The sequence below is a fragment of the Aptenodytes patagonicus genome, chromosome 2, assembly GCF_965638725.1.
Source record: "Aptenodytes patagonicus chromosome 2, bAptPat1.pri.cur, whole genome shotgun sequence".
Classification (NCBI taxonomy): Eukaryota; Metazoa; Chordata; class Aves; order Sphenisciformes; family Spheniscidae; genus Aptenodytes; species Aptenodytes patagonicus.
In genome coordinates this window covers 130,679,331-130,704,625 of record NC_134950.1, presented here as the reverse complement: position 1 = coordinate 130,704,625, position 25,295 = coordinate 130,679,331, and the positions used below count along the sequence as shown (strand labels likewise).

General features: G+C 39.8%; 1 protein-coding gene across 1 annotated transcript; it reads right to left on the bottom strand.

Moving 5' to 3' along the window:
- Positions 1–3,670: 3,670 nt before the first annotated feature.
- EFHB (EF-hand domain family member B) lies at positions 3,671–19,680 on the bottom strand. Its single transcript, XM_076332112.1, is given in 14 exon segments — positions 3,671–3,836; positions 6,801–6,982; positions 7,486–7,692; positions 8,062–8,269; positions 9,088–9,133; positions 9,135–9,240; positions 10,673–10,717; positions 10,720–10,757; positions 16,047–16,179; positions 17,328–17,438; positions 18,194–18,295; positions 18,298–18,334; positions 19,233–19,295; positions 19,615–19,680. Coding segments are annotated over 14 exon segments (1,509 nt in total). The 3' UTR covers position 3,671.
- Positions 19,681–25,295: the final 5,615 nt, after the last annotated feature.

Here is a 25,295-nt window from a genome sequence, read left to right as displayed (position 1 = left end):
CAGGTTAATGAAAGGTAGTGTGCTGTCCTGGTTAAATCAACTCTGTACCTAGATAAAGCCAATCATGCTGCAATACAGAAGAAAGCAAACTTTCTATTTTCTGTCAATCGGAATATATTAAAGGAACCATAAAAATCACAGAACACAACCTGCAGCTCTAAAGCCTATAAATACGTCATTGAATTCACGTATGCTGGGAAGTCAAACAGAAATGAAATACAAAAATCTGCACCAAGCCTGTGTGCATAAAGCATTTAACAAAAGGAAATGAAAGGACCGAGAAACTCCATAGAAGTTACTGTCTGTGTCACAGCGATTAAAACTTTCAGGGGCCTCCTATGTATATTGTGATGAAAAACAAGCACCTACAAGTAGAATTTACAGCTCTGTTCAGTGATTAATCCTTTAAAGCTTCAGAAGAGGTAAGTTTAGGTGAACAACACTTCCAGTTCATTTCAAACCCAAGCTCAAAAGGAAACCTTTAGTCTGCAGTTAGAAACATACTGGCAAAAAACTAAACCATGATTTATCAGTCTTCTTTATTCTGGACTTATTTAGCAGACTGCCCAAGAACAATGTTAATTCCATTTCACTGACAAAGGAAAAGGTTCTACTGAAAGTAGAGGAATGAAAGTGGGTATCTTTACAGTAGGTTCAAAAAATAGGGTACACAGAATTTTCAGCTGCTGCACAAACACAACAGATCTCTTTTATATATTTTATATATATATACACACATACAGATCTGATTTTTTTTAATTGTTCCCTGAAGTGAGCTTAAATCTTTCATCTAAAAATTTCTATTGAAGGAGAAAAACAATATTTTTTTTAAAGTAATTCTGTCCGATACTTTTGGAAGCATACCACAACAAAGGTAAAGGATTCTTCCCTCCCACCCTATATGAGGAGAAGAGCAGCTTTAAAGAATTTCACTGGAGGTAGTGAAATCCTGACATAACAAATTCAATTGAAATTAGCAGTACATTCATCTTTCTGTCACGATTTCACTTGGGAGAGTCACAGTCTGCTTCCTGCATGCTTCCCATTGCACACACAGAGCTCCAGAAAGATGGGAAGGCAAGGCAACAACAGCGCAGCACAACTTACTTTCACAGCAGGAAAGAAGCTGCCTTCATAAAGCAGCATTTCCACCACCTGCTCCCTGGAGATACCAGAAAGCAAATTCTTTCTATTTGATGTAAGACAGCTACTATTAATGCTACAATAATAATGTACAAAAGGGTCTGGCTTGTGGATCTCACGTAACAAGCTAGTAAATCACAAGCTCCTAGAACGCTGGCAAAAGAGGAATCTTAGCAATATGTGACTGCCAAGTGAGAAAAGAGTTACAATGAAATTTTAAGGTCATTACACATGCATTCCTAGTATTTAAGATATATAGAACCTTTACTTACATTGTAGAACTCAGTAAAACTTTTGGCTGGCAACATTATCTAATCCTCCAAATCTTACTAAGGTATTAAAGCACTGATAGGTGACAAAGTGATACCCTTCCTGAAATCCTGTATGTTACGAATACATTGGGCAAGGATTTTTCTTTTCAATTAATTTGGAGAAGTCAAAAAGTAATCATTCTCACTGTCAATACCAAACAATTTCCATTTGTTTTATACCAAGCTCAGTACTGTAGGTGAAGAGTGAACATTCCAATTCACAGTTGCAGATTTTAGTATCACTTGCTTTCCATTGTTCATTCTTATTGGACTTCATATATATTCATTGAGATTTCCACAATGATGCTCAAGTGTTTTTAATTTATGAAGATCATAGAATCATAGAATCATTGAGGTTGGAAAAGACCTCTAAGATCATCGAGTCCAACCGTCAACCCAACACCACCATGCCCACTAAACCATGTCCCTAAGTGCCTCATCTACTCATCTTTTAAATACCTCTAGGGATGGGGACTCAACCACTTCCCTGGGCAGCCTGTTCCAATGTTTCACCACTCTTTCAGTAAAGCCATTTTTCCTCACGTCCAATCTAAACCTCCCCTGCCGCAACTTGAGGCCATTTCCTCTTGTCCTATCGCTTGTAACTTGGGAGAAGAGACCGACACCCACCTCGCTACAACCTCCTTTCAGGGAGTTGTAGAGAGCAATGAGGTCTCCCCTGAGCCTCCTTTTCTCCAGGCTAAACAACCCCAGTTCCCTCAGCCGCTCCTCATAAGACTTGTTCTCCAGACCCCTCACCAGCCTCGTTGCCCTTCTCTGGACACGCTCCAGCACCTCAACGTCCTTCTTGTAGTGAGGGGCCCAAAACTGAACACAGTATTCGAGGTGCGGCCTCACCAGTGCCGAGTACAGGGGCACGATCACTTCCCTACTCCTGCTGGCCACACTATTTCTGATACAGGCCAGGATGCCATTGGCCTTCTTGGCCGCCTGGGCACACTGCCGGCTCATGTTCAGCCGGCTGTCGACCAACACCCCCAGGTCCTTCTCTGCTGGGCAGCTTTCCAGCCACTCTTCCCCAAGCCTGTAGCGCTGCATGGGGTTGTTGTGGCCGAAGTGCAGGACCCGGCACTTGTCCTTGTTGAACCACATACAATTGGTCTGGGCCCATCGATCCAGCCTGTCCAGGTCCCTCTGTAGAGCCTTCCTACCCTCGAGCAGATCAACACTCCCGCCCAACTTGGTGTTTTCTGCAAACTTACTGAGGGTGCACTCAATCCCCTCATCCAGATCATCAATAAAGATATTAAACAAGACCGGCCCCAGTACTGAGCCCTGGGGAACACCGCTCGTGACCGGCCGCCAACTGGATGTAACTCCATTCACCAAAGATCCCTCTTCCCAAGAAATTGCATTGGTCACAGGTGAAGTTAGCTCTCTGAAAGCCCTCCCAAACTTTTGTGACTACCTAGCCTGTATTTTTATGTAATGTGCACATACACCTCTAAATATCCATTCTTTTTTCTTGCTTGTGAAAGCCGAATACTACTACCTAATAGCCACAAGCTTGCATAAAGAATATGAGCCCTCTGCCACACAATTGGGCATTTATTTTTGCACTTCTTAATCAATTGGTTCTCACAGAATCTATTTCATGACAACACTTTAGATCCCACACCCATGACTATGTAGTTTTCTTAGTATCTTACTGTAAAGCACTCTCACACGAATTTTTAAATCTATCAAATAACTTACCACAACCAGATCTCTGTAAGCTACCATTTTGTTGACAAGAAATTATGGAACATTAGAAGCAAGGCAAGATGCCATTCTATGATAATAATCTTTAAGAGGTCTTGCATATCTGAAACATTTATCTTAAGTACTTCCAAAAGTGTCCTTCCGTTTATAAGAGAAAAAAATAAATTAAAAAATGCAAAATGTGTCCATGCTCAAAGTATTATTATTTAGACTTAGAAACACTGTACAAAAGATAAAGAATATAAGATAAATATTAGAATTCCATTCACAAACATGCTGTATCCTCTTTTATTCCTATGGATATCAGCTCCTACTAACTGCAATGATAGCAGAAAGATTCATATATTTGTGGTGAACCCACTATTCAGAAAGACAATAAACACTGAATTCCAGTTCTGTAAACACACCTTATTTAAAATGTTCATTGTATTCAGCATCAGAATTATGACTGATATCAATTTAAATAAATGTAAATGCAATGCCCAAAGACTAGAATTAGCAACCGTTTTTTGTGTGTGATACATGTATTTCATCTAGTACATTCCTGATGCTTTCTACACAAACCTCTTCTTTCTGATATTTCATACAGGCTTGCTTCCATATCTCTTCAAACCTTTCATCTGAAATGTTCACACCAATGTTGTGGAGAATTTGTGCAATCTACAAAAGAATACAATTCATGTAATTCTGGTCAGCATTTTCTTTAAACTATATAGAATCTGGCTTTTACATATACTAGTAATGTCTATTTGCCAAAGAATAGTTTCCCACTCTTAAATAAAAACTACAGACCACACGCTGCATCCTTAACCAAAGGAGTTTCTATTTAAGTAAATCTGAATATTATTGGGATGAAAGCTGTGGTGTACAAAATTGTCTTTAGTTAATAAAGTAATGTTGATATAACTTCAATATTGGAAAAATCAAGCACAGAAGATTCAGGGAAAAGTAAACGTTTTGTAAAAGCCCTAAGTCAAATCCTGTTTATCCACTGTATTTTTACTGTTTGCAGTTATCAACATAAATCAGATTATATTATTGTCTGCATTTCACAGCAACAATATTATATGCAAGATCTTCAGTTGGTATAGATAAATGGGTGAAGTGACTAAAATGAAATGGTTGACATCAACTTTGGGTCTCGCTATAGTTTTGCACCAAAGTAGTTCAGCAGAATTTTTTTTTTCCATATTTTCTCACTTGGATGCTTCCTGCTGCATGCCTCATTACACAGACCTGTTGACTCATTAGAGGAAGGTGGCTTTAGAAGAATATTGACATGGCTTGTACTAACATACTTTTGTTAGTATTAGCAAATGTTTGGCTTCTTCAATTGTATTGTGTGTGTGTGCACCTGTGTTATATTTATGCTCTGGAGATTTTATGCATGCTTTGATAAAGTAAGACCTTTAACACGGTCAAATCAACCTTGTTTGTCATCTTTCTCTAAAACCGTCTTTTGTATAAATATATGCCTGATCCACAGTACAGCAAATCTGCAGCTTCATCTTAGCCAATAAATCTATGACAGTTTATGCCAGCTGAAATTACAGGAGGAAAACATGGACTGAATTTTGTTTCTTTAAGCATAGTTGTTGTTTCAGTTAAATCAGTAATGTTACTCATGAGGAAAACAAACCAGCCTTGATCTAATGTTTTCAACAAGCTAGTGAAATTTAGAAGTTAAACTAAAAGCAATATTCCATTACAGGATACCACTGCAGGGACCATAAAGGACTACATGCTTTCATAACTCAGTTTCACCATATTAAAATACAACTGTGTCCTGGCTTATCAACAGCCATAAAATAATTACTGACTAAACCACAGACTATCAAGTGTGCAGAAGGGGTTAAACTGACCCTTACCTATTTTCAACATGATCATGTTGAATACCAGTTACACACTATTATTCAGTTACATAACTTCTATTCTCTTCAATAGACTAGGATGAATTCCAGTGAAGAAAATAGCAAGCCCTAGAACTATTTTGTTCTTTTGCAACACGAAGAGTCACTTCATGAAACTGCTTTATAGTCAGAATTTGCATTCATTTCTACAGGCCTACACAAAAACTGGTAGTATTAAATGACTCTGGGCTTTCATATAATAATATCATTAGTTATTACATGTTTGAAAATATTAATTATTAATCACTAAAACACTGAAACAGTCCATTTCATGAGTATACGGTGATTTAACACACTCAGAGGTGGTTCTGTACTGAACTCTGTATAGCCTGTATAGTCTACAGTGGAGTATGACATCTCAGGCCACATTACAACTTCAGAGAAGAGTTCTATCTAGCGCTTGACAGGTATAATGGGCTTCTCAATGAAGCATGAATTCTATTTACTGTTAGCTATATTCTGCATGCACGGATTTCCTGCTTCAGAGCTAGATTATAAAATGGTAAATGCTCATGTACACGACATTCTGACAAGCCATTTTATGGATATGAACATGACACCACACCTTTTACATCCCCAGCCACTAATTAGCAACATTCTTTTCCGTAAAACATATACTCAAGTTCCAGATCCACTTTCAAATGTGACAATATTTAATATGACTAGTAGAAAGTGAGAGGTTGTCAAGCCTTTTTTCATTTTAGATTGGAATTTCACATTTTGTTACAATTGTCTCATAAATTGTATTTCAGGTAATGAAGTCATCTCTTAGTATTTTTTCACTAGAAAATACATAGAAATGTAGAAGCAAAAGAGTAAACAATACTGAAGAAGGAACTCTGGGCTGTGAGATAAGAGTGGTAGCAGCCCCCAGAGATATCAGATGGAAAAATCGGAGTCCCCAGGTAAGTCCCTACAGTCTCATGTCCTATCTTTCTCTTCAGAAATAGGAGATGGCACAGCATTAGTGTGTGACTCCCTGTATGCTCCATCACTGTACAAGTCCTTTGTAGATCTAAGCCTACGACCCTGACTCAGCAGAGCATTTAAAAGGTGTATTCAGGCAGGTTGCTGAATTTGCCATTAGCAAAACCTGCAACTTTGTTTGAGGAGAGACACCTTGAGTAAAATTTTCCACTGAACATCCCTCTGTGATAGAAACTAGTTTTACACACCTGTAAAAATCTTCTTGTGGGGCTTTTTAAGACATCTACGCATAGAATAACTTAGGCTGGAAGAGATCTCTGGAGATCATCCATCCAACCACATAATCAAAGCAGGGCTAACTTTACCATTAAACCATGTTGCTTGGGACCTCACTCAGTAATTTGAGTATGCCCAGGGATGGAAGTTTCACAACTGCTCTGCTCTTCTCACATTTCAGAAATGATGAGTCATAGACTCTTAAGCCCTAGATTAATTACCAACTCGCATTTGACGCAGCATTTGAGCATGTGAATAGCAACAACCTGATGTACTTCCTTGTATTACTTATTGAAGTTGGATCTCAATAAAATTAATATCTACCACCTTTATGAATAATTCTGAATGTGAACAGTATGTATTTTTAAGATAGTTGAATGGATGTAAAGAAAGATGGTAACGTTGCAACAATGAATTTCACAACCTGCTTATTTGATAATGTGACTTTCCACTCCCACATGGCCAGAGGTACATTTATCTTGGAAGAATATTCTGAAGAAATGCACTATACTTCTGCCTTTGGTCTTGTTTTAAAAAAGTCGCTTTCATACACTCCCTTTTGATTGAAGACAGAAGGGAACAATAATGCATAAGCATTCGCCTCATCACCATAATTAGTTCTGTCACTGATGCAGCAAATTTGAGGAGCAGGAATATCTGAATGAATAGTTGGAATGCTACACACTGGATAACCTGTGGAAATCAATCAACAGGTAGCATGGAAAAGCCTGTGTGTAAAGACAGTGCCAGGAAGGATAAAACATTTTGCGTGAAATGAGAACAAATTTGATACTTCGTCTCACATAGGTTCAATAAGAATTTGTATAATTTTATTCCTTATCTCTTTTTTCATATTTTTAGAATTCCTAGCTTCAGCTACATCAGGAAATCTTGCAGTAATATTCTAGTACTTATCCAGTACTTCCAGCTAAAAACATTTTTAGGTGATTCCAAGAAGATACTGTTCTCCTAAAGTTACTAGCATAATTTCTCAAAGACATCTAGATTAACTTTCACGTTTTGAATGGATTAACCATGCCAAACATCCAAGCCATGCCAATCCTAAACAAATTTAGTTTAGATAAATTAATTCACTATTGTACATTAGTAGAACCTGTAGCGATACTTTTTAAATTTGTTCCTGATTTTGTCTTAAATAATGCTCAGAAGTGAGAAGTACAGTCCACTGCACTAACAGGTTGTTGGGAGACCGCCTACTACAGCATTATACTGAGAAGAAATTGTTTGATAATTTGCAAATACATGAGCTGTTGATCTTGTAAGCGTTTTTGGTGTCTTTTCTGAGCTGCTCGGTTCCTTTAACAGAAGATCTTCCTGCTTCAGCAGTGGCTCATCATTTGTCTTTGTGTCTTCAGGCAGAACAGGAGCATGTAGTTTTTTCCCTATAAACAAAAGTTATGGTACAGCCAGGATTTACTACCAGCACATTATAGACTAAGAGGTAAAAAACATTACTTGAATCCTTGAAAAACTATAAAGTACATAACATAATTAATCTGCATATCTGATAATGATTCTATGAGATTTTTTACTTTCTCCTCGTTTATGGGACATTCTCAACATGCAACACAGAACTCCAGGGTTCTGAAATACATTTGTATCTGAAGCTCTGCTGCGGGCAGGCAAGGGCTAAATGCACTCTCTAAATCCTACCCTTCTAAAGGAGCACCTAAGTTGACACCAGCAATGTCCTTTCAGTAGCTGTTGTAAGACCAAGATCATCTCCACAATTCCGCAGTATTGTCATCAACCTTTTGTAATTATTTTTTCTTCAAACTCTTTAACAGCCATTTTGTCTTTCCAGTTCAGAAAGTTTGCAAACTCCATATAATTAATCAGACCATCTTTATTCAAATCACAATAGTCAAACAAGGAATCCAGGAGCTCATCATCTAGATTTAGATTAAGCTGAAAGCAGGACTTCCACAGGTTGCCCTTGTCTATCATTCCATCATCATTCTATTATAAATAAAATAAAACAGTTGTTATAACAGCCATTACAAAAAGGCTCCACCAAAAGGAACACATACATGTATGTGTTCATATATACAGATAGATAGATAGATAGATAGATAGATAGATATAGCGCCAGGCACACAATGTCAGAAGAGTAACATTGCTGAGTACAAAAAGAAACCCTAATTTAGAAATTAAAAATCTGAATATAAAAGTGTCAATAAATAATTTTCAACTTCAGTCATACAGTGATTTGAAATTGAAAGAAAGTCAGTGTGATGGTATTGTGACAAGATAACTATCTAATCATAAATGTTGAGGCAAAGCCAAGATTTCTTTTGAAAGTAAGGCATCAATCATTCTGTATATATTTCAATTAATGTTACATATGAAATGTCAATTATAATTTTTTTTCCAGCGAGAAAAAAAGAAAATATATGAAATTCTGATGCTTGGTGACTCAGTCAAAAAGTACAGCTTGGAAGAAAATATGAACATAATCCCTTCAACCGTATTTAAGAAGAAATACCAAATTTTGAAGAGCAAAAAATGCTAAGATTATTCCTGCTCACAAGTCCCTTACTTGCTGTTAACTTGGATACTTCAGATACCGTTGTGAAAGACTCCAAATACTGTTGTGTTTAATTCCATAGCATATCACAGTATATTAAACATATAATAACTATGAAGTTACCTTGTCTTTATAGTCCTCATCTATATTTGCCTTGCTATGCTTGTGTTTCTTCATATCTGTATCTCCATAGCCCAGGACCACTAATGTCACACACTCCTTCACATTTATATTTTTTCAAAGCACTAACCTTATCATAATGCCTGAATGCTTCTAGTAACAGGTCAAAATTCTCAGTTAGCTTTCTGCAAACTTTGCCAAACTGCAGACAAGACAGCTCTCTCTCTGTCTTTACCATGGAGGAACTCACATGGAATCCGGCAATGAAGATCATCACCAACTCCTATAAAAATAAACACTTCCTCAATTAGTTCTGCATATACAGAAAAAGGACATTTTAAAAAGTGGCTTACAGTCTTAAGGAAAAGGAGAATTTCAGTTTTGAGATGCTGATTTTCAGCACTGCTGAACATATGATATGGCCATTTCATTAAAAGATCAAATGGTCCATATGATGATTTCCTACTCACATGCAGTTAATATCAAAAATTTTGAAACATCTTAATATAGCTTCAAAAATCCATCCACTGCTTCCAAAAGCTTCTGACAGCAGTAAGAGTTACTTGATGTCCGGATAGCTGAGAGCAAAAGAACATGTATTATTAATCCATCACTTCCAGTTTGTCATATTACAGGATAGTTACAAGAACCAATGGAAAAATCAATGTAATATTTCAGATAATTATATACCACTGATTTCTAGAAAGACAACGTACTATTTTTGTGTTACTCTTCCCATTTTCTACATATCCTAACTTACTATTTTTTTTAAACACTTTGGCACACTAAGCTACAGTCTTCATCCAAGTCCCCAAGACACCAAGGTCACTTTCTAGAGTGCAAGAAGTTCATTCAGGGTCCAATAACAAATAGGAGTAGCTCACCTAATCCCCGTCTAACAGCAATGTACATGCATTATTTTCTACTTGTTAATAATGATTTTTTTTGTTCCGTTTCTTCTGCTGTTCCTTATAGGACAAGCATACCTACACATTTAAAATATTTAACTTTATTACCCTACATAGTAAAGCATGTATAAAAGCTTATGCAGAATTTGAACAAGCCTTCTCTGGTCTTGACTAATTAAATAACTTTGAGCCTCTTACATTTTTTGCTGCCTAACTATTCACTGTATTCCCTAGTCATTAAACATAATATTAAAACACCATCGATCCCAACATTGACTATTTGAGTTGACTAGTTTTCAAAATTTTGTCATAATGAAAATTAGTAATTTTTTATTTTCAACCTGTTTTCTATCTCTCTTCTACCTTCAAAAACTTATTATTCTTATTGATTGCTTGTTATTTTTACTCTTTTTATAGAAGTGCTGGAAAAATCATTGAGAGGAAAGACACATAATTGATTTAAATAGCCATTTTAACTTTGTCACTTAGATGTCAATAGGAGTTTTCTGCCATTTCCCATTTTGTTTACATTCAGATACAGAGGCTTTAAAAGAGAAAAAAAACCAAAACCCAAAACCAAAACATGGAACATCCAAACCTAAAGTTTCTTTATTTCTGACATTCATTTTTTTTCCACTAGCAATTTCAATTCTTCTCAAATTTTCCCTCCAAAAATTTAGTGTCACTGTTAAATTTTTGTACCTTGCCTCTAAGATTTTGGGAAAATTTTATACCACACAACCAACAGTAATTACTTCAGCATAGTTTCATCAACAAGATAAGATTTTATTCTGCCCCTGAACTTACCATATTCATCTGGACAGAGTAACATTCCAAATGTATGGCCTGGGGAACATTCAAAGTTTCTGCTATACTGTCAATAAGAACATTTCTTCGTTAATTGTCAAATTGTTTATTAATAGCCAAAATAAACCCTATACTATTATTAAAAAATATGTGATCATCTGTTATATAATTAGGGATGATACACATAGTTCACCTGAAATTTGTTTATCAGTACTTTGCTTCAAAGTTGCCATTCCAGAAAAGCATCTATTTATAAACCTGTTTAGAACATTTGCAGTTCATAATATAACACAACCAAATGTAAACATTAACTTTTTGAACATTTATACTCATTAAAAGGAAAAATATTCTATGCTAAAATATTTTTTTTTTCTACGGCTATGACAGAAATGGGTGAGAAAAGTCTTTATAACATACTAGTCAAATAACAGGAATGTTTAGGACAAACCAGATCTCCAACTGAAATAATGTCTCCAAATAAACTACTATCTGTTAAAATGGAAAAATTGAATCATGTCTCACATGCTTTTTCACATGCAATTTTGTGTCTGCCAAAACCAGCAACCAAGCCAATATCCACCTGGAAAACTTGGCCCAGATTTATTTACCAGAAAATTAAGATGCTGTTGGTGACACTGAAGAACTGTTTGTTTATTTTTAATTTGAAAAAGATGCAATGTTCATTTTATCTCTCTGTTTAATAATTAGAACTGTTACATGAATCAGGAATCGCCATCAAAATTGAAAAGAGAATTAGTGCTTTGTTCTAAAATACAAACCAAACAAACAAAAAAAACCACACAGAGATGGAAGCACTGTAATCTAAAAACTACTATGTGTATTCTTCTTTTATCATTTTCATATCACACATAGGATGTGGATGGTGTAAAATTCACTAAATAAAATTAGGTTAGCTTGTGTCTGTCTTGTAGTGCTGGGTTTCAGCTTGCACTGCAACCCATATTCCCTGACTGACCATACTGCCTCATGTTGCTCACACTCCAGGTCTACTTCACAGTAAGCTAAGACACAGTGAAGGGGAGAGGAGAAACTGGCTCACATTTGTGTTCACTCCCTACAGGTATGTCGCGGTTTAACCCCAGTCGGCAACTAAGCCCCACACAGCTGCTCGCAAGCTCACCCTCCCCCCCACCACTCAACTGGTGGGATGGGGGAGAGAATCAGAAGAGTAAAAGTGAGAAAACTCATGGGTTGAGATAAAGACAGTTTAATAGGGAAAGCAAAAGCCGCACGTGCAAGCAAAGCAGAACAAGGAATTCATTCACTACTTCCTGGAGATGGCAGGTGTTCAGCTATCTCCAGGAAAGCAGGGCTCCATCACGCCTAACAGTTACTTGGGAAGACAAACACCATCACCCTGAATGTCCCCCCCTTCCTCCTTCTTCCCCCAGCTTTAAATGCTGAGCATGATGTCATATGGTATAGAGTATCTCTTTGGTCAGTTGGGGTCAGCTGTCCCAGCTGTGTCCCCTCCCAGCTTCTTGTGCACCCCTAGTCTGCTCGCTGGTGGGGTGGGGTGAGAAGCAGAAAAGGCCCCGACTCTGTGTAAGCACTGCTCAGCAGTAACTAAAACATCCCTGGTGTTATCAACACTGCTTTCAGCACAAATCCACAACATAGCCCCATACCAGCTACTATGAAGAAAATTAACTCTATCCCAACCAAAACCAGCACAAGGTACTACAGGCATAGTTCTCCAGAGTCACTTAAGACTGCGATCTTGAGCTTAAAATTAAATTTTGCTACCAAAGTCAATAATGTTGTTTGTGAGTCTTCAGATACAATTTTGCAGAAATCTCAAGCATCTGCAAAGACAGTCTTTGTATACATTCAGGAACCCTAGATTTGTAGCACAGCTGGATCCTGACCACACTGTACCTTAGGACTACTGTAGCTCTTCATAAGCACTGTTTTGTAAAATTAAAAAGCTCTTCCAGATCACCTGAGGTTTATGAAACATTGTAATGATTTGACTGAGATTAATACATGCTGCTCAATAATAACACAATTTAGTTCCATGTCCTTTTCCAAGGAAGTAATAAAGTAAGAATGCAGGTGATGTAACAAAGATGACCAAAAATAGCATCACAGTAAGTAAAATGGTCAAATCCCCAAACAATAGGTGAGAAAGTCTAATGGAGGGTGGAGACTAACAGTAGACTATCATGGCCTGAACGAAGTCACGCCACCACTGAGTGCTGCCGTGCCGGACATGCTAGAACTTCAATACGAACTGGAGTCAAAGGCAGCCAAGCGGTATGCCACAACGGGTATCACTAATGCATTTTTCTCAATCCCTTTGGCAGCAGAGTGGAGGCCACAGTTTGCTTTCACTTGGAGGGGCGTCCAGTACACCTGGAACCGACTGCCCCAGGGGTGGAAACACAGCCCCACCATTCGCCATGGACTGATCCAGACTGCACTGGAACAGGGTGAGGCACCAGAACACCTGCAATACATTGATGACATCATCATGTGGGGCAACACAGCAGAAGTTTTTGGGAAAGGGAAGAAAATAGCCCAAATCCTTCTGAAGGCCGGTTTTGCCATAAAACAAAGTAAGGTCAAGGGACCTGCACAGGAGATCCAGTTTTTCAGGAATAAAATGGCAAGAGGGAAGTTGTCAGATCCCAATGGATGGGACCAACAAAATAACAGCCATGTCTCCACCAACTAGCAAAAAGGAAACACAAGCTTTCTTAGGCGTTGTGGGGTTTTGGAGAATGCATATTCCAAATTACAGTCTAATTGTAAACCCTCTCTATCAAGTGACCTGGAAGAAGAACAATTTCAAATGGGGCCCTGAGCAATGACAAGCCTTTGAACAAATCAAAGAGGAGATAGTTCATGCAGTAGCCCTGGGGCCAGTCCGGGCAGGGCAAGATGTGAAAAATGTGCTCTATACCGCAGCCGGGGAGAACGGCCCTACCTGGAGCAGAAAGCACCAGGGGAGACTCGAGGTCGACCCCTAGGATTTTGGAGTTGGGGATACAGAGGATCTGAGGCCTGCTATACTCCAAGTGAAAAAGAGATATCGACAGCATATGAAGGGGTTCGAGCTGCTTCGGAAGTGATTGGCACTGAAGCACAGCTCCTCCTGGCACCCCGACTGCCGGTGCTGGGCTGGATGTTCAAAGGGAGGATCCCCTATACACATCACGCAACTGATGCTACATGGAGTAAGTGGGTCGCACTGATCACACAATGGGCTCGAATAGGAAACCCCAGTCGCCCAGGAATCCTGGAAGTGATCATGGACTGGCCAGAAGGCAAAGATTTCGGAATATCGCCAGAGGAGGAGGTGACGTGTGCTGAAGAGGCCCCACTATATAATAAACTACCAGAAAATGAGAAGCAATATGCCCTGTTCACTGATGGGTCCTGTTGTATTGTGGGAAAGCATCAGAGGTGGAAGGCTGCTGTATGGAGTCCTATGTGACAAGTTGTAGAAACTGCTGAAGGAGAAGGTGAATCGAGCCAATTTGCAGAAGTAAAGGCCATCCAGCTGGCTTTAGACATTGCTGACCGAGAAAAGTGGCCAGTGCTCTATCTCTATACTGACTCACGGATGGTGGCAAATGCCCTGTGGGGGTGGTTGCAGCAATGGAAGCAGAGCAACTGGCAGCGCAGAGGCAAACCCATCTGGGCTGCCGCACTGTGGCAAGATATTGCTGCCCGGGTGGAGAACCTGGTTGTAAAAGTCCGTCACGTAGATGCTCACATACCCAAGAGTCGGGCCACTGAAGAGCATCAAAACAACCAGCAGGTGGATCAGGCTGCTAAGATTGAAGTGGCTCCGGTGGATCTGGACTGGCAACATAAGGGTGAGTTATTTATAGCTCGGTGGGCCCATGGCACTGCAGGCCATCAAGGAAGAGATGCAACATACAGATGGGCTTGTGATCGAGGGGTGGACTTGACCATGGACACTATTGTGCAGGTTATCCATGAATGTGAAACATGCGCTGCAATCAAGCCAGCCAAGTGGTTAAAGCCTCTCTGGTATGGAGGACGATGGCTGAAATATGAATATGGGGAGGCCTGGCAGATCGATTATATCACACTCCCACAAACCCGCCAAGGCAAGCGCCACGTGCTTACAATGGTGGAGGCAACCACCAGATGGCTGGAAACATATCCCGTGCCCCATGCCACCGCCTGGAACACTATCCTGGGCCTTGAAAAGCAAGTCTTATGGCGACATGGCACCCCAGAAAGAATTGAGTCAGACAACGGGACTCATTTCCAAAACAACCTCATAGACACCTGGGCCAAAGAGCACGGCATCGAGTGGGTGTATCACATCCCCTATCAATGCACCAGCCTCTTGGAAAATCGAATGATGCAATGGACTGTTAAAGACTACGCTGAGAGCAATGGGTGGCGGGACGTTCAAACATTGGGACACACATTTAGCAAAGGCCACCTGGTTAGTCAACGCTAGGGGATCTGCCAATCGAGCTGGCCCTGCCCAGTCAGAACTTTTACGTACTGTAGATGGGAATAAAGTCCCTGTAGTGCACATAAAAAATACGCTGGGGAAGACAGTCTGGGCTACTCCTGCCTCGTGCAAAGGCAAACCCATTCGTGGGATTGCTTTTGCTCAAGGACCTGGGTGCACTTGGTGGGTGATGTGGGAGGATGGGGAAGTCCGATGTGTACCTCAGGGGGATTTGATTTTGGGTGAGAATAGCCAATGATTTGAACTGTATGATGTTAATTGCTACATAATATTATATGCTATATCAATGGTATTACAGTAAGAATCACACAGATTAATGAAGAATGAACTTCGATGAAACCAAGCAAAGCACAGTGATGATGGAACCAGAACTGACTTCAACATGAAACAATCCAACACCACATACCATCTCCATGCTTTCTGCCAGAGGCTCCAGTCAAAAGGACTGTCGTGGTTTAACCCCTGCTGGCAACTGAGCACCACACAGCCGCTCGCTCACTCTCCCCCCTGCAGTGGGATGGGGGAGAGAATCGGAAAAGTGAGAAAACTCGTGGGTTGAGATAAGAACAGTTTATAAGAACAGGAGAAAATTAACTCTGTCCCAGCCGAAACCAGGACACAGATATACTCTTGCTATATTGACTTTAATGGAAATTTTGCCACTGACTTCACTGTAAACAAGATATTACCCTACTTGTTCATGAATCTATTAATCCAGTCTTGCCAATAAAATGAAGTTTCACATACAAGAATATCACATAAGTACGCTATGTAAGTGAGCTGCAAGCACGTTTCTTGTCACAGAAAACAATGCCATTCTGTTTCTTCAAGCTCTTTTCAATCACCTTTTGAAAATAATGGCAATTAGAACTTTCAAAAAATATTACTCACTGCATGCTTTCTAATAAGGGCTTCCTCTGACTGTATGGCAGCATGGAATTGTTCTGCTGTTGTTCAAAACTGGGGCACGTAGTTGTCTCTTTTTTTTGCTGTCTGTCTGTTTTTGGCTTGGCCTCTCCATGATCTTGTGGATGGAAGTTACAAAGGAGACAGAAACAGATAATGAGTAATTCCACTAAAACACCTAATAAAGGTGGGGAAGAGGGGAAATAAAACTACAAGTTTGGCCAATTTATACCAAAAATCTACTTATAGTAGAATTTCTCAATGAGAGAACACAGTACTATAATTTCACTTCTACGTAACTGCCTCCATGTAAAATTTACATTATTACAGCTAAAATATCGGTATTGCAGTTTCTTACATGTTTGGCCTACACCTACAAAACTGTTGGTGCTAGTGCAATGGGCAATTTTATTATAATCCTAATCTTATAGAGCATCAGTGTAAGTCTCTCAGCCTGTGGAAATGATGGAACTGGGAAAAATAGAAATGGCTGCAAAAGCAATACATGTACTGCATTTCAGAGTGCTATTTGTCACTCCGTTCCTGTGCAGACCTATGAGATAAAGGGTAACCATCCCTGAGCAGACCACTTCACGCAAGTACAGCCCCCAGAGGCTGAAGCACTGGAGGGACAGCCCACTGGAAGGGCAAAGACAGAGGCTGTGGGACAGACTCACAGGCAGGATGCTGTAGGCTGAGGAACCTCCATTCCAGAGAGCCAGTCAGCAGCCTGAAACTCCTTGTAACCAGAGCCTGATGCTGAGCTTCCCATCAGAAAGTCTAGATGCCCTGAAATTCTGTTTGGATCCTGATAAAAGAGAGGAACCAGAAGTGAAAGTACTGGAATGGGTTGGGCTCACAGTCTGTGGCTTTAAGCTTGAGATTGCTCTCAATGGCATAAACAATGCCAAACTCAATAAGCAACCAGGGCATCTATGAGTTTCTAGTTTCTTGGAAATACTTTGCTTTTCAAATAGCACCCAACAGAAACCAGGCTTCCAACTCCTTCATTAAGTTCTTACACTGTCTAATACACCAAACACAAAGTGATCTACAGTTCTAAAAACGTCATGCTCTCTCAGTTGAATGTAAGTATTTTTTCACATCATTACTTTTAAAAAGAATTTCTATTAATACAGTAGGAAAAAGTAATAGTTTACATCTCAAAAAATAGTGTACAATATGTGTTGAAGACACAAAGAGGAACAATTACCTTTATTTATATTAGAAGGTTTTATGCGGTTTCTTATCAGCCTTTGAACTTACCCACATAATAATCATTGTGTGACACAATGTACAGAACATGTTCTTCTCTGGATTCTTTATCCACTTCCTCAAAAGTTTTTGGTGGATTTATAAGCTCTCCAGCTGATACATCTGGAAAGTAAGGAATCAATATATGTTTGGGGAGGTAAGGGGGATGGGTGTTTTGTTCAGTTGATTCTTAAGCAGTATCTTGTTAGAGAAGATACTAATACTATGGAAGAACGATACTTCTTACCACATTTCTAGTCAATCTATAGGAACCTTCCAGCATAATGACATGGGATTAGGGAAAAAAAAATCACAGAAACCAAGATGAACATAACTGTTGCAAGAGAGCTAAATGGTAAACACATAAGTGATTTGCTCCAGTCTGTGGAGGAAAGATTCACAGGTCAAGGTAGTATCTTTTATTAGACCTATTAGAATAGCTGGGAAAAGGAAGGTAAGTTGTCAGCTACCTGAACAGTTCTCCAGGGAAATCTACAAAGACAGATCTGGAACAGTCAAAACAATAGGTTTTACCGCTGTAATCAGTAAAGAAGAAAGCAGCAAAATTTGTGGGTAGAAGACTGTTCATTAACTTAAATGTTGAAATGAAATGAATAATTCAGTAGTCATTGCAGAAGTTAAGTCACTGGTAAGATAAAAGTCACTGAACTTCAAGTGTTTCCCTATTTGAACCATGCTAATTAAGTCCTATGAATTGACCTCAGAATTCAGATAATCCACAACAGCGGTGAAATGCTGCAGTGTAACTCACTCAGCTATGTACCTTTATCCCTGTCTATGAAGAAACCAGTTGCTCTTAGTAAGGACATTCTTAAGTTGTCCATTCTTAAACAAAAGTAAACGGGTCACATTCCTACACTGAGTGAAGAACCTGACTATGCCATGTGTCAAGTGAGCTGCAATGTCAGGATCATCTGCTCTGCTGTAGAATATTCTTTCAACACCAGGAGCTGGATTGTTGTATTTCAAAACTTTCGCACAGTGGTTGGAGTAATAGGCTATATATAAGACAAAGCAAAAACAATTTTACACCAGATATTCACAAAATATTAACGAAAAGGAAATGTACTGCAGCCATTTCAGTGTGATTCCACAGAGGTAAGAACAAAACATTAAGATGTTTTAGGGCTGTAACACATGCATACGCTCCTGCAGATGCTGATACTCTGAGCATAAGGTCAACACAGCCCAGCCTAAATTTTATCAAACCAGCAACGAGAGAGTTGCTACGTTTTAACTATCTGGTTCCATCTTTAAGACGGATAACAGCTTCTTCACATATACTTCATGAAAAGGAGATATTACATTTATCAACTTCAGAAACCTTTAACCTGATTCACAATTCCACCATCAATGAAGCAATTTCAGAAATTATTTTAACTACAGTTTTGGGGTTTTTTTAATTACCCATTTAAAGGAAAAGCTGCTATTTAAGGGATCTGTTTGTGTCTCAGTACCCTCTGACTCTTCAGGGGCATGGGGAAAGGCCAGTGGGAAGCAAAATTCTGAGGGGCATCCTTGATAAAGAAGAAGGACCTCCATCAGAAGAAATAATATTTTCTAATAATAATCACTATAATTGTATTACCAGAGAAAAACTGTCTAAAACAATTCTAAGTAGTCCCCTCTAAGCAGGCATGGAGAATTTTGTAAAACATACAGAGTGAAAAAGAACTGCCAGACATGTTTTACAATCTTACCAGCTATTCTCTATGATCCCATGTGACAAAAACTAACATCAGAAAAAAAATAGTAGTTTCTAATAAGACGGGATGTAGAAAAAATGACCAAGGTTTCACTGATTTTCTTTTTTTTTTAGGGCCTGTCTCAAAGCAGAGTCACTAATGGGAAATTATTACAAAAGTTTCACAAGGAGCGTCTGAAAAACCAACTCACCCTGGGTAAAACCTCAGTGAGGCAACTTGCAGCTGTATCGCCAGTGGGAAGCAACTTTCCAGCCTAAACAGTGCAATCAAAAAATAAGGCATAACCGAACCCACTGTACTAATAAGCACAACTAGTCAAATTGGGACCTGACACCTTGCACGAGATGTTGTCTAATTGTCCCCGTTTTGATAAAAGGGGGGAAAAAAGGAGCAACACGCATTTTCGGGGGGAGAGAGGGGGAACGCAGCGAGATGCGCCTGCCTGCCCCACACGCTGCCCCTCCTCCAGCCTCTTCCGTCAGCCCACGGCGAGACCCCGGCCCCCGAAAGGCGCAGCGAGGGGGCGGGCAGCTTCCGCGGCAACAGGGAAATCCCTCGGCGAAGGCACTCACGGCCGGCGGCTCGGGAAACCTGTCGGTGAACCTCCCCTCGTAGACGGGCCTCAGCTGCCACACCATGGCGGCACGGGGCCGCCGCGGCCGTTTACCCGGCTCACTCGGTAACGGCGGCGGGCGGCGGCACCGCACTCCCTGGAGGCAGCGACGGGAGCGCTCGTGTGGGGCGGGCAGCGCGGCCGCCCCTCACAGCCCGCCCGCCATCTCCCTCACACCCAGCACCCACGGCACTCCCGCCATCTCCCCTCACACTCCGCACCCACCGTCCTCCCCCCTCACACTCCCTGGAGAAAGCCAGGAAGCAAATTGCACTCAAGCTATTTTGTATCTGTCACGACCTAAGAAAATAAGTGAGGTCTAACTGCAGAGGTAGTATGTTTCTTAGACCAATTATTAAATTCCTTGAAAATCCACCAGCTTTCAGACAGGCAGGTTGAGTCTTCTTTGTGTTGAAAGATGGTCTTACATGGTCAAAAATCTGATCAAACTTTAAATCTTTATTAATTATTCTAATAAAAAATACAGCCCCTTTCACAAATGTTGTCACGTGTATAAACATATTAATAAAATATTTTAGACTGTTCCTCTAGAGAAAACTGCAACTCCCATCTATGCAACGGCACAGAGGTGGGTGAGAGAAGCCCGTCAGCACCACCCATATATCAGGACATGTGAATGCTCTTACTGTTTGTCTTAAATGAGTCAAGACATCGTATATCTAAACCACTGTATTTGCCTTTTATAAACAGATGCAGATTATTTCAGAAAAGCAGTGTGGGTAAGACTGAACAAGTTTCACCACTGTTTAAAAGCCCCTCAGTTCTTACAAAGACTTTTACTCTCAGGTGACTTCTAGTAAACTCTCCCCTTTTTCCCAGCAAAACATCTAATCACAACCTGCTCCATTCTCTATAGCCCTATGACGGCAAAACCAATTTTAGATAAACGGACAGACCTTAACCGTAATTAATTAACAAACATTACCAGCTGTTGCCTTTTTATTCTCAGCTCTAACATTTGTTTGATAAGGATTTAAAATGAAGGAAGCTAAATTAAAACTGAATTCTCAGGACCCTTTCCTACAAATGGAAGATGAGAGGTGTCCTGGTTTCGGCAGGGATAGAGTTGATTTCCTTCTTAGTAGCTGGTACAGTGCTGTGTTTTGGGTTTAGGACAAGATGATAACACACCGATGTTTTAGTTGTTGCTGAGCAGTGCTTACACTAGTCAAGGACTTTTCAGCTTCCCATGCTCTACGGACTGAGAAGGCTGGAGGTGCACAAGAAGCTGGGAGGGGGCACAGCCAGGACGGCTGACCCAAACTGGCCAAAGGGACATTCCATACCATGTGACGTCATGTTCAGTATATAAGTTGGGGGAAAGCTGGCCGGGGGGGCCACTGCTTGGGGACTGGCTGGGCATCGGTCGGCGGGTGCTGGGCAATTGCACTGTGCATCACTTGCTTTGTGTATTATTATTATTATCGTCATCACATTATTATTGTTGTTATTATTATTTTATTTCAATTATTAAACTGTTTTTATCTCAACCCACGAGTTTTTCCTCACTTCTACTCTTCCAATTCTCTCCCCCATCCCACTGCGGGGGGGGAGGAGGAGTGAGTGAGCGGCTGTGTGGTGCTCAGTTGCCGACTGAGGTTAAACCACAACAAGAGGCTCGGGCAGCGATTGCTCTCTGATGACTGGGCCACCAGGCGGTAGGGGTGCCTGACTACCTGCTCCGGCTGTCAGAGGCATCAACAGTACTATGATCAGCTAGCTTCTAGCACACGTGAACGTAGCTTAATCTTCTCCAGGTAACATACGTTATCTTCAGCTATTATCTCCTGTGGCCATTGCTGGTGCCCTTTTTCAAAAGTAGGTGTGTTTTTCTGCTGTAGACATGGCTGTACAACACCGCTAATATAGAACATCCATTACCACTTAGGAACTAAAGAAGGTCTTGTAAACTCTTAACATGTTCAGTTCATTTATACTTCTTTCAGTCATAATTGTTGTTACTGAAAGTTTAGAGTGCTCCTGCCAAATAAAGCAATGATTGTTGGTAGTTTAATAAATAAAGTAAAATGATCGGTTACGTCTTGCTTTGTGATCTGTTCTTCTGTCAGGTGCAATTTCTATCTAGTAAAGGCTAAATTGTGATTTGAACAAAACTGCAGGTGTTAGAAATCAGGGATGAATTTGATCTGATTGAGAGGAGTAACCGGGGAAGGATAAAGCTGTCAGAAGAGGGAACTATTTATACAGAGGAAGAGCAAAGCATAGCATCACAAAAATTGTATGGTAATAGTATGGCACAGGAAACTGGGACTTCAATTTTTATTCTTGTGTTTGTTGCATTTCCAGTGGGCTATCTACCTGTGCTCAAGGTATTACCATTTTGTACATTCTGTTATTTCTGATTTTGTTTATTTTTACATTGTTTTTTTCCCCAGTAGGTGGCCACACTTGCTAATTGAAAGAATCCACTCAGCCCTGATGGAGTGGGTTGTGTCAAAGGCAGAAAAATAGGACCTGGCCATGTAGAAAGAATACCTGTTGCAGAAACAAGTAGAGCAGAAGTCTTCACCCTTCTCTGTTTTGCCCCTCTGTTTTTTTCAGCAGAGATGCAGGTCCCTATAAATCAATTTGAAACCTGCTAACAATATACATGCTTCTCTTCGCTATCTTCCACACATCTCTTGGAAGCAGACCCTAAACGCCCTCAGACCAAAAACCTGCTCTTAGAAATGCTCTCATTTGCTAGCCTCTTTGTGGAAAAGGGAAATGCCTCACTGGCTGCTTTCCACAAGAGATGAATCCAGGTGCCAGAGAAAGCAGGAAAACATTTTTTATCTGCAGGAGCTGCTTCTATTATAAATTAGTATAGCAGGGTGGATACTGGAGAAAACTGGCCAGTAAAATGGTAGAGAAGAATACATCTCTTTCACCTATACAAAAAATACTCTACTATTAAGCTGTAAAAACTGCATCCATATTTTCACACCCTATCAGAAAAAAATAATATTCTTAAAAATGTCAATCTTGAAGTCACAGAAGTGAAACTAAAATAGTAGTGGATGAATTTGGGAAGATCTTCCCTTCATATGAATTGCCCAGTAAAAGTCAGGCTAAGTGCATTCTCAGCATGTTATGGGTGGATACACAATATGAGAAAGGGTAGTAAAAGCTAGAGTTTCTTACCTCTATTTTCTAGCTGTTTTCTTAAGTCCACAATGCAGATACAAAATGTGAACTCAAAGTTCCATGTAGATGTATCCAGCGAAAGAGCTGCCCCTTCTTCCTATAATTCTGCTCACTTTAGGAATCAGGGTCATATTCATTCTTCCTTAGATCAAAAGTTAGTTGGTGTGCAGGAAGAATATTTGTAGGGTAGGAAGGATCTGTAGATTTTAAAGATAAGGTGATAAATAAAAAAAAAATTGAACTCCATTTCAGAAAAAAAGATCAAAACTTTCTTGACTTCAGCATGAATTTGTCGTCTCTTACGTTAACAAAATCAGATATCTAGAGAAATCTGTTTTGGAAAAAGTTGAACAAAACATTCCCTTCTACAGCAGTACTTTTTCACTTGACAGTACCTGTCATTTGAAAGTTACCACTACTTGCTGACGTCCAATTCCCACAATATAGTGCCTTTTTCTGTCTTGTTCAGGCTAAAACTGAGGAATGGAAACTGCCTAAAACCCTGCATTTTACTTCCTTTATGAAGCACAAAGATCCCATATTCTGCAACACAGTTCTCATTCCGACTATGGTGCTGGCATAGATGACAGCCAAAGCATTAAGTCTGTAAGGTCTCACTAAGTCTTAAGGTCTCTGAAGGCCAGAGAACTTGATGTAAAATTTTGCAAATGTTGTGAAACTCTTGAAGGACATTAGCCATGCTGATACACTTTGCTGTTGTTATTGCCTGATTACTTTCATGTTTTTTATTCAACTCATTTACAGATAGAAAATCACTGCTTTCTATGTGCTGCACACATTCTATATGCTATGATATGACTAAACCGATGGATGTACAGAGACCGTGTACACACGCAGAGATAGAAGAAAGACAGAAAAAAGGATATTATAGCAGATGGACACATGAAAAAAAAATTTGGGAAGTTCAAGCAGAATAAAGAGATTCTGCACATCCTCTAAAGTCAACTTCCATTTATTATTACACATCTAGAGTCATATTTAAACACAAAAAGACTGAACAGAGCATATTATTAAACTCTGCAGAAAAATGCTGAAGTAGACACAAATCCATCTGGTGAAATCATGACCCACTAACATAAATGTTTTTGTTAACGTTATCCAACACAGTTTCACTTTTGGTATTTGACATATGACCCAAGATGACATAAAATATGAAAACATGATCACTGGTAGGGCTATCTGGGTCATTTCAGAGCTTTTCTTAAACAGCCATTTGTCCAGACTAGAACAGAAGAAACTCTTCTTCACCACTAACATTCACAGACCTGTCAAGCCCCAAATACGGTAACTGGAACTCAGTCATTGGATTCCTGCCGCATGCTCTCCTGCCTCTATTTCATACATTCACAGTGAATCTTTGCTGTTTGCTGACCCCGTATGTCAGTGTCAACCCGCTATGAACAATTTGGGAGTTTCACAAAGCAAAAGAGACATACTATAGCTCTGTGTTGCTGTCAGAGAGTTAGTCAGCCAGTAGGAACCTCACGCACGTAACACACGCTTTCTAGCAGCACACCAGTATCGTAGCTCTGCTGTTGTAGGACCTGAGTCTCAAGAGTGTGTCCATCACATAATCCGAAACGTGGACCGCCTATACACTTAACAGACAAAAAGCATGTGAGATTTGCATTCATGCTAGCAGTTGCAGCAAAATGGCCTACATATCTTAAGTCTGCTCAACGGATTTTGAAGAGAAAAATTCTCTCTCATGAGAAAATGAAACTTTATCACTTTTGCCCCCTTTATATTAGTGCAATTATATCACATGAATATAATTCCTGCATCAAAAACTCCATTCAGCCTTGAATTTCAGATACATTTGCTAATCTGAAAGATTATTCTGGATTTAGAAAGTATTTATTTATTTATTATTAGACTTACAGAACATCTGATCCCTTCATATGGAATGTCACAGTTCTTTTCGGAACATTGCTGCATTATGTTTTGTATTTTCTCTCATTCTTCCTGTGTAAACTGAGCATGTGGTTTCACATTACACCTAACCAAAGTTTACTGCCAAACAGGTGGTTCTTGGCTCTTTTTCTTCTCTGAACTCATACTCCTTTACTCTCATTTGCACCAGATCTAGTCAGCCTGCAGCCACAGATGAGTTGGTTCCATCAGCTGAGCCAGTAGAAAACCATGTCTTTTGGTGAATAATTTTTGCGTGACATCAGTGGTTGATCCAACTCACTCTGCAGCTGTAGGGTATCACGACTTACTCAAGAGGTGCAAGCTTGCAGCTGGAAACGGAAATGGCCTAGGATCATACCTTCCATTAGTGGCTCTTCATTTGAGTGGATTAAGCGAAATGCCATGTATGACATGAGCATTTCATCTCTAAATTGAATTTAAGTTCAAGTCATTCTAAAGATTCACAGTGTAATATTTTCATTTTTTTCATCCCAAACTGTTCATGTATGTACTGGGTCTGGCTGGGATGGAGTTAAT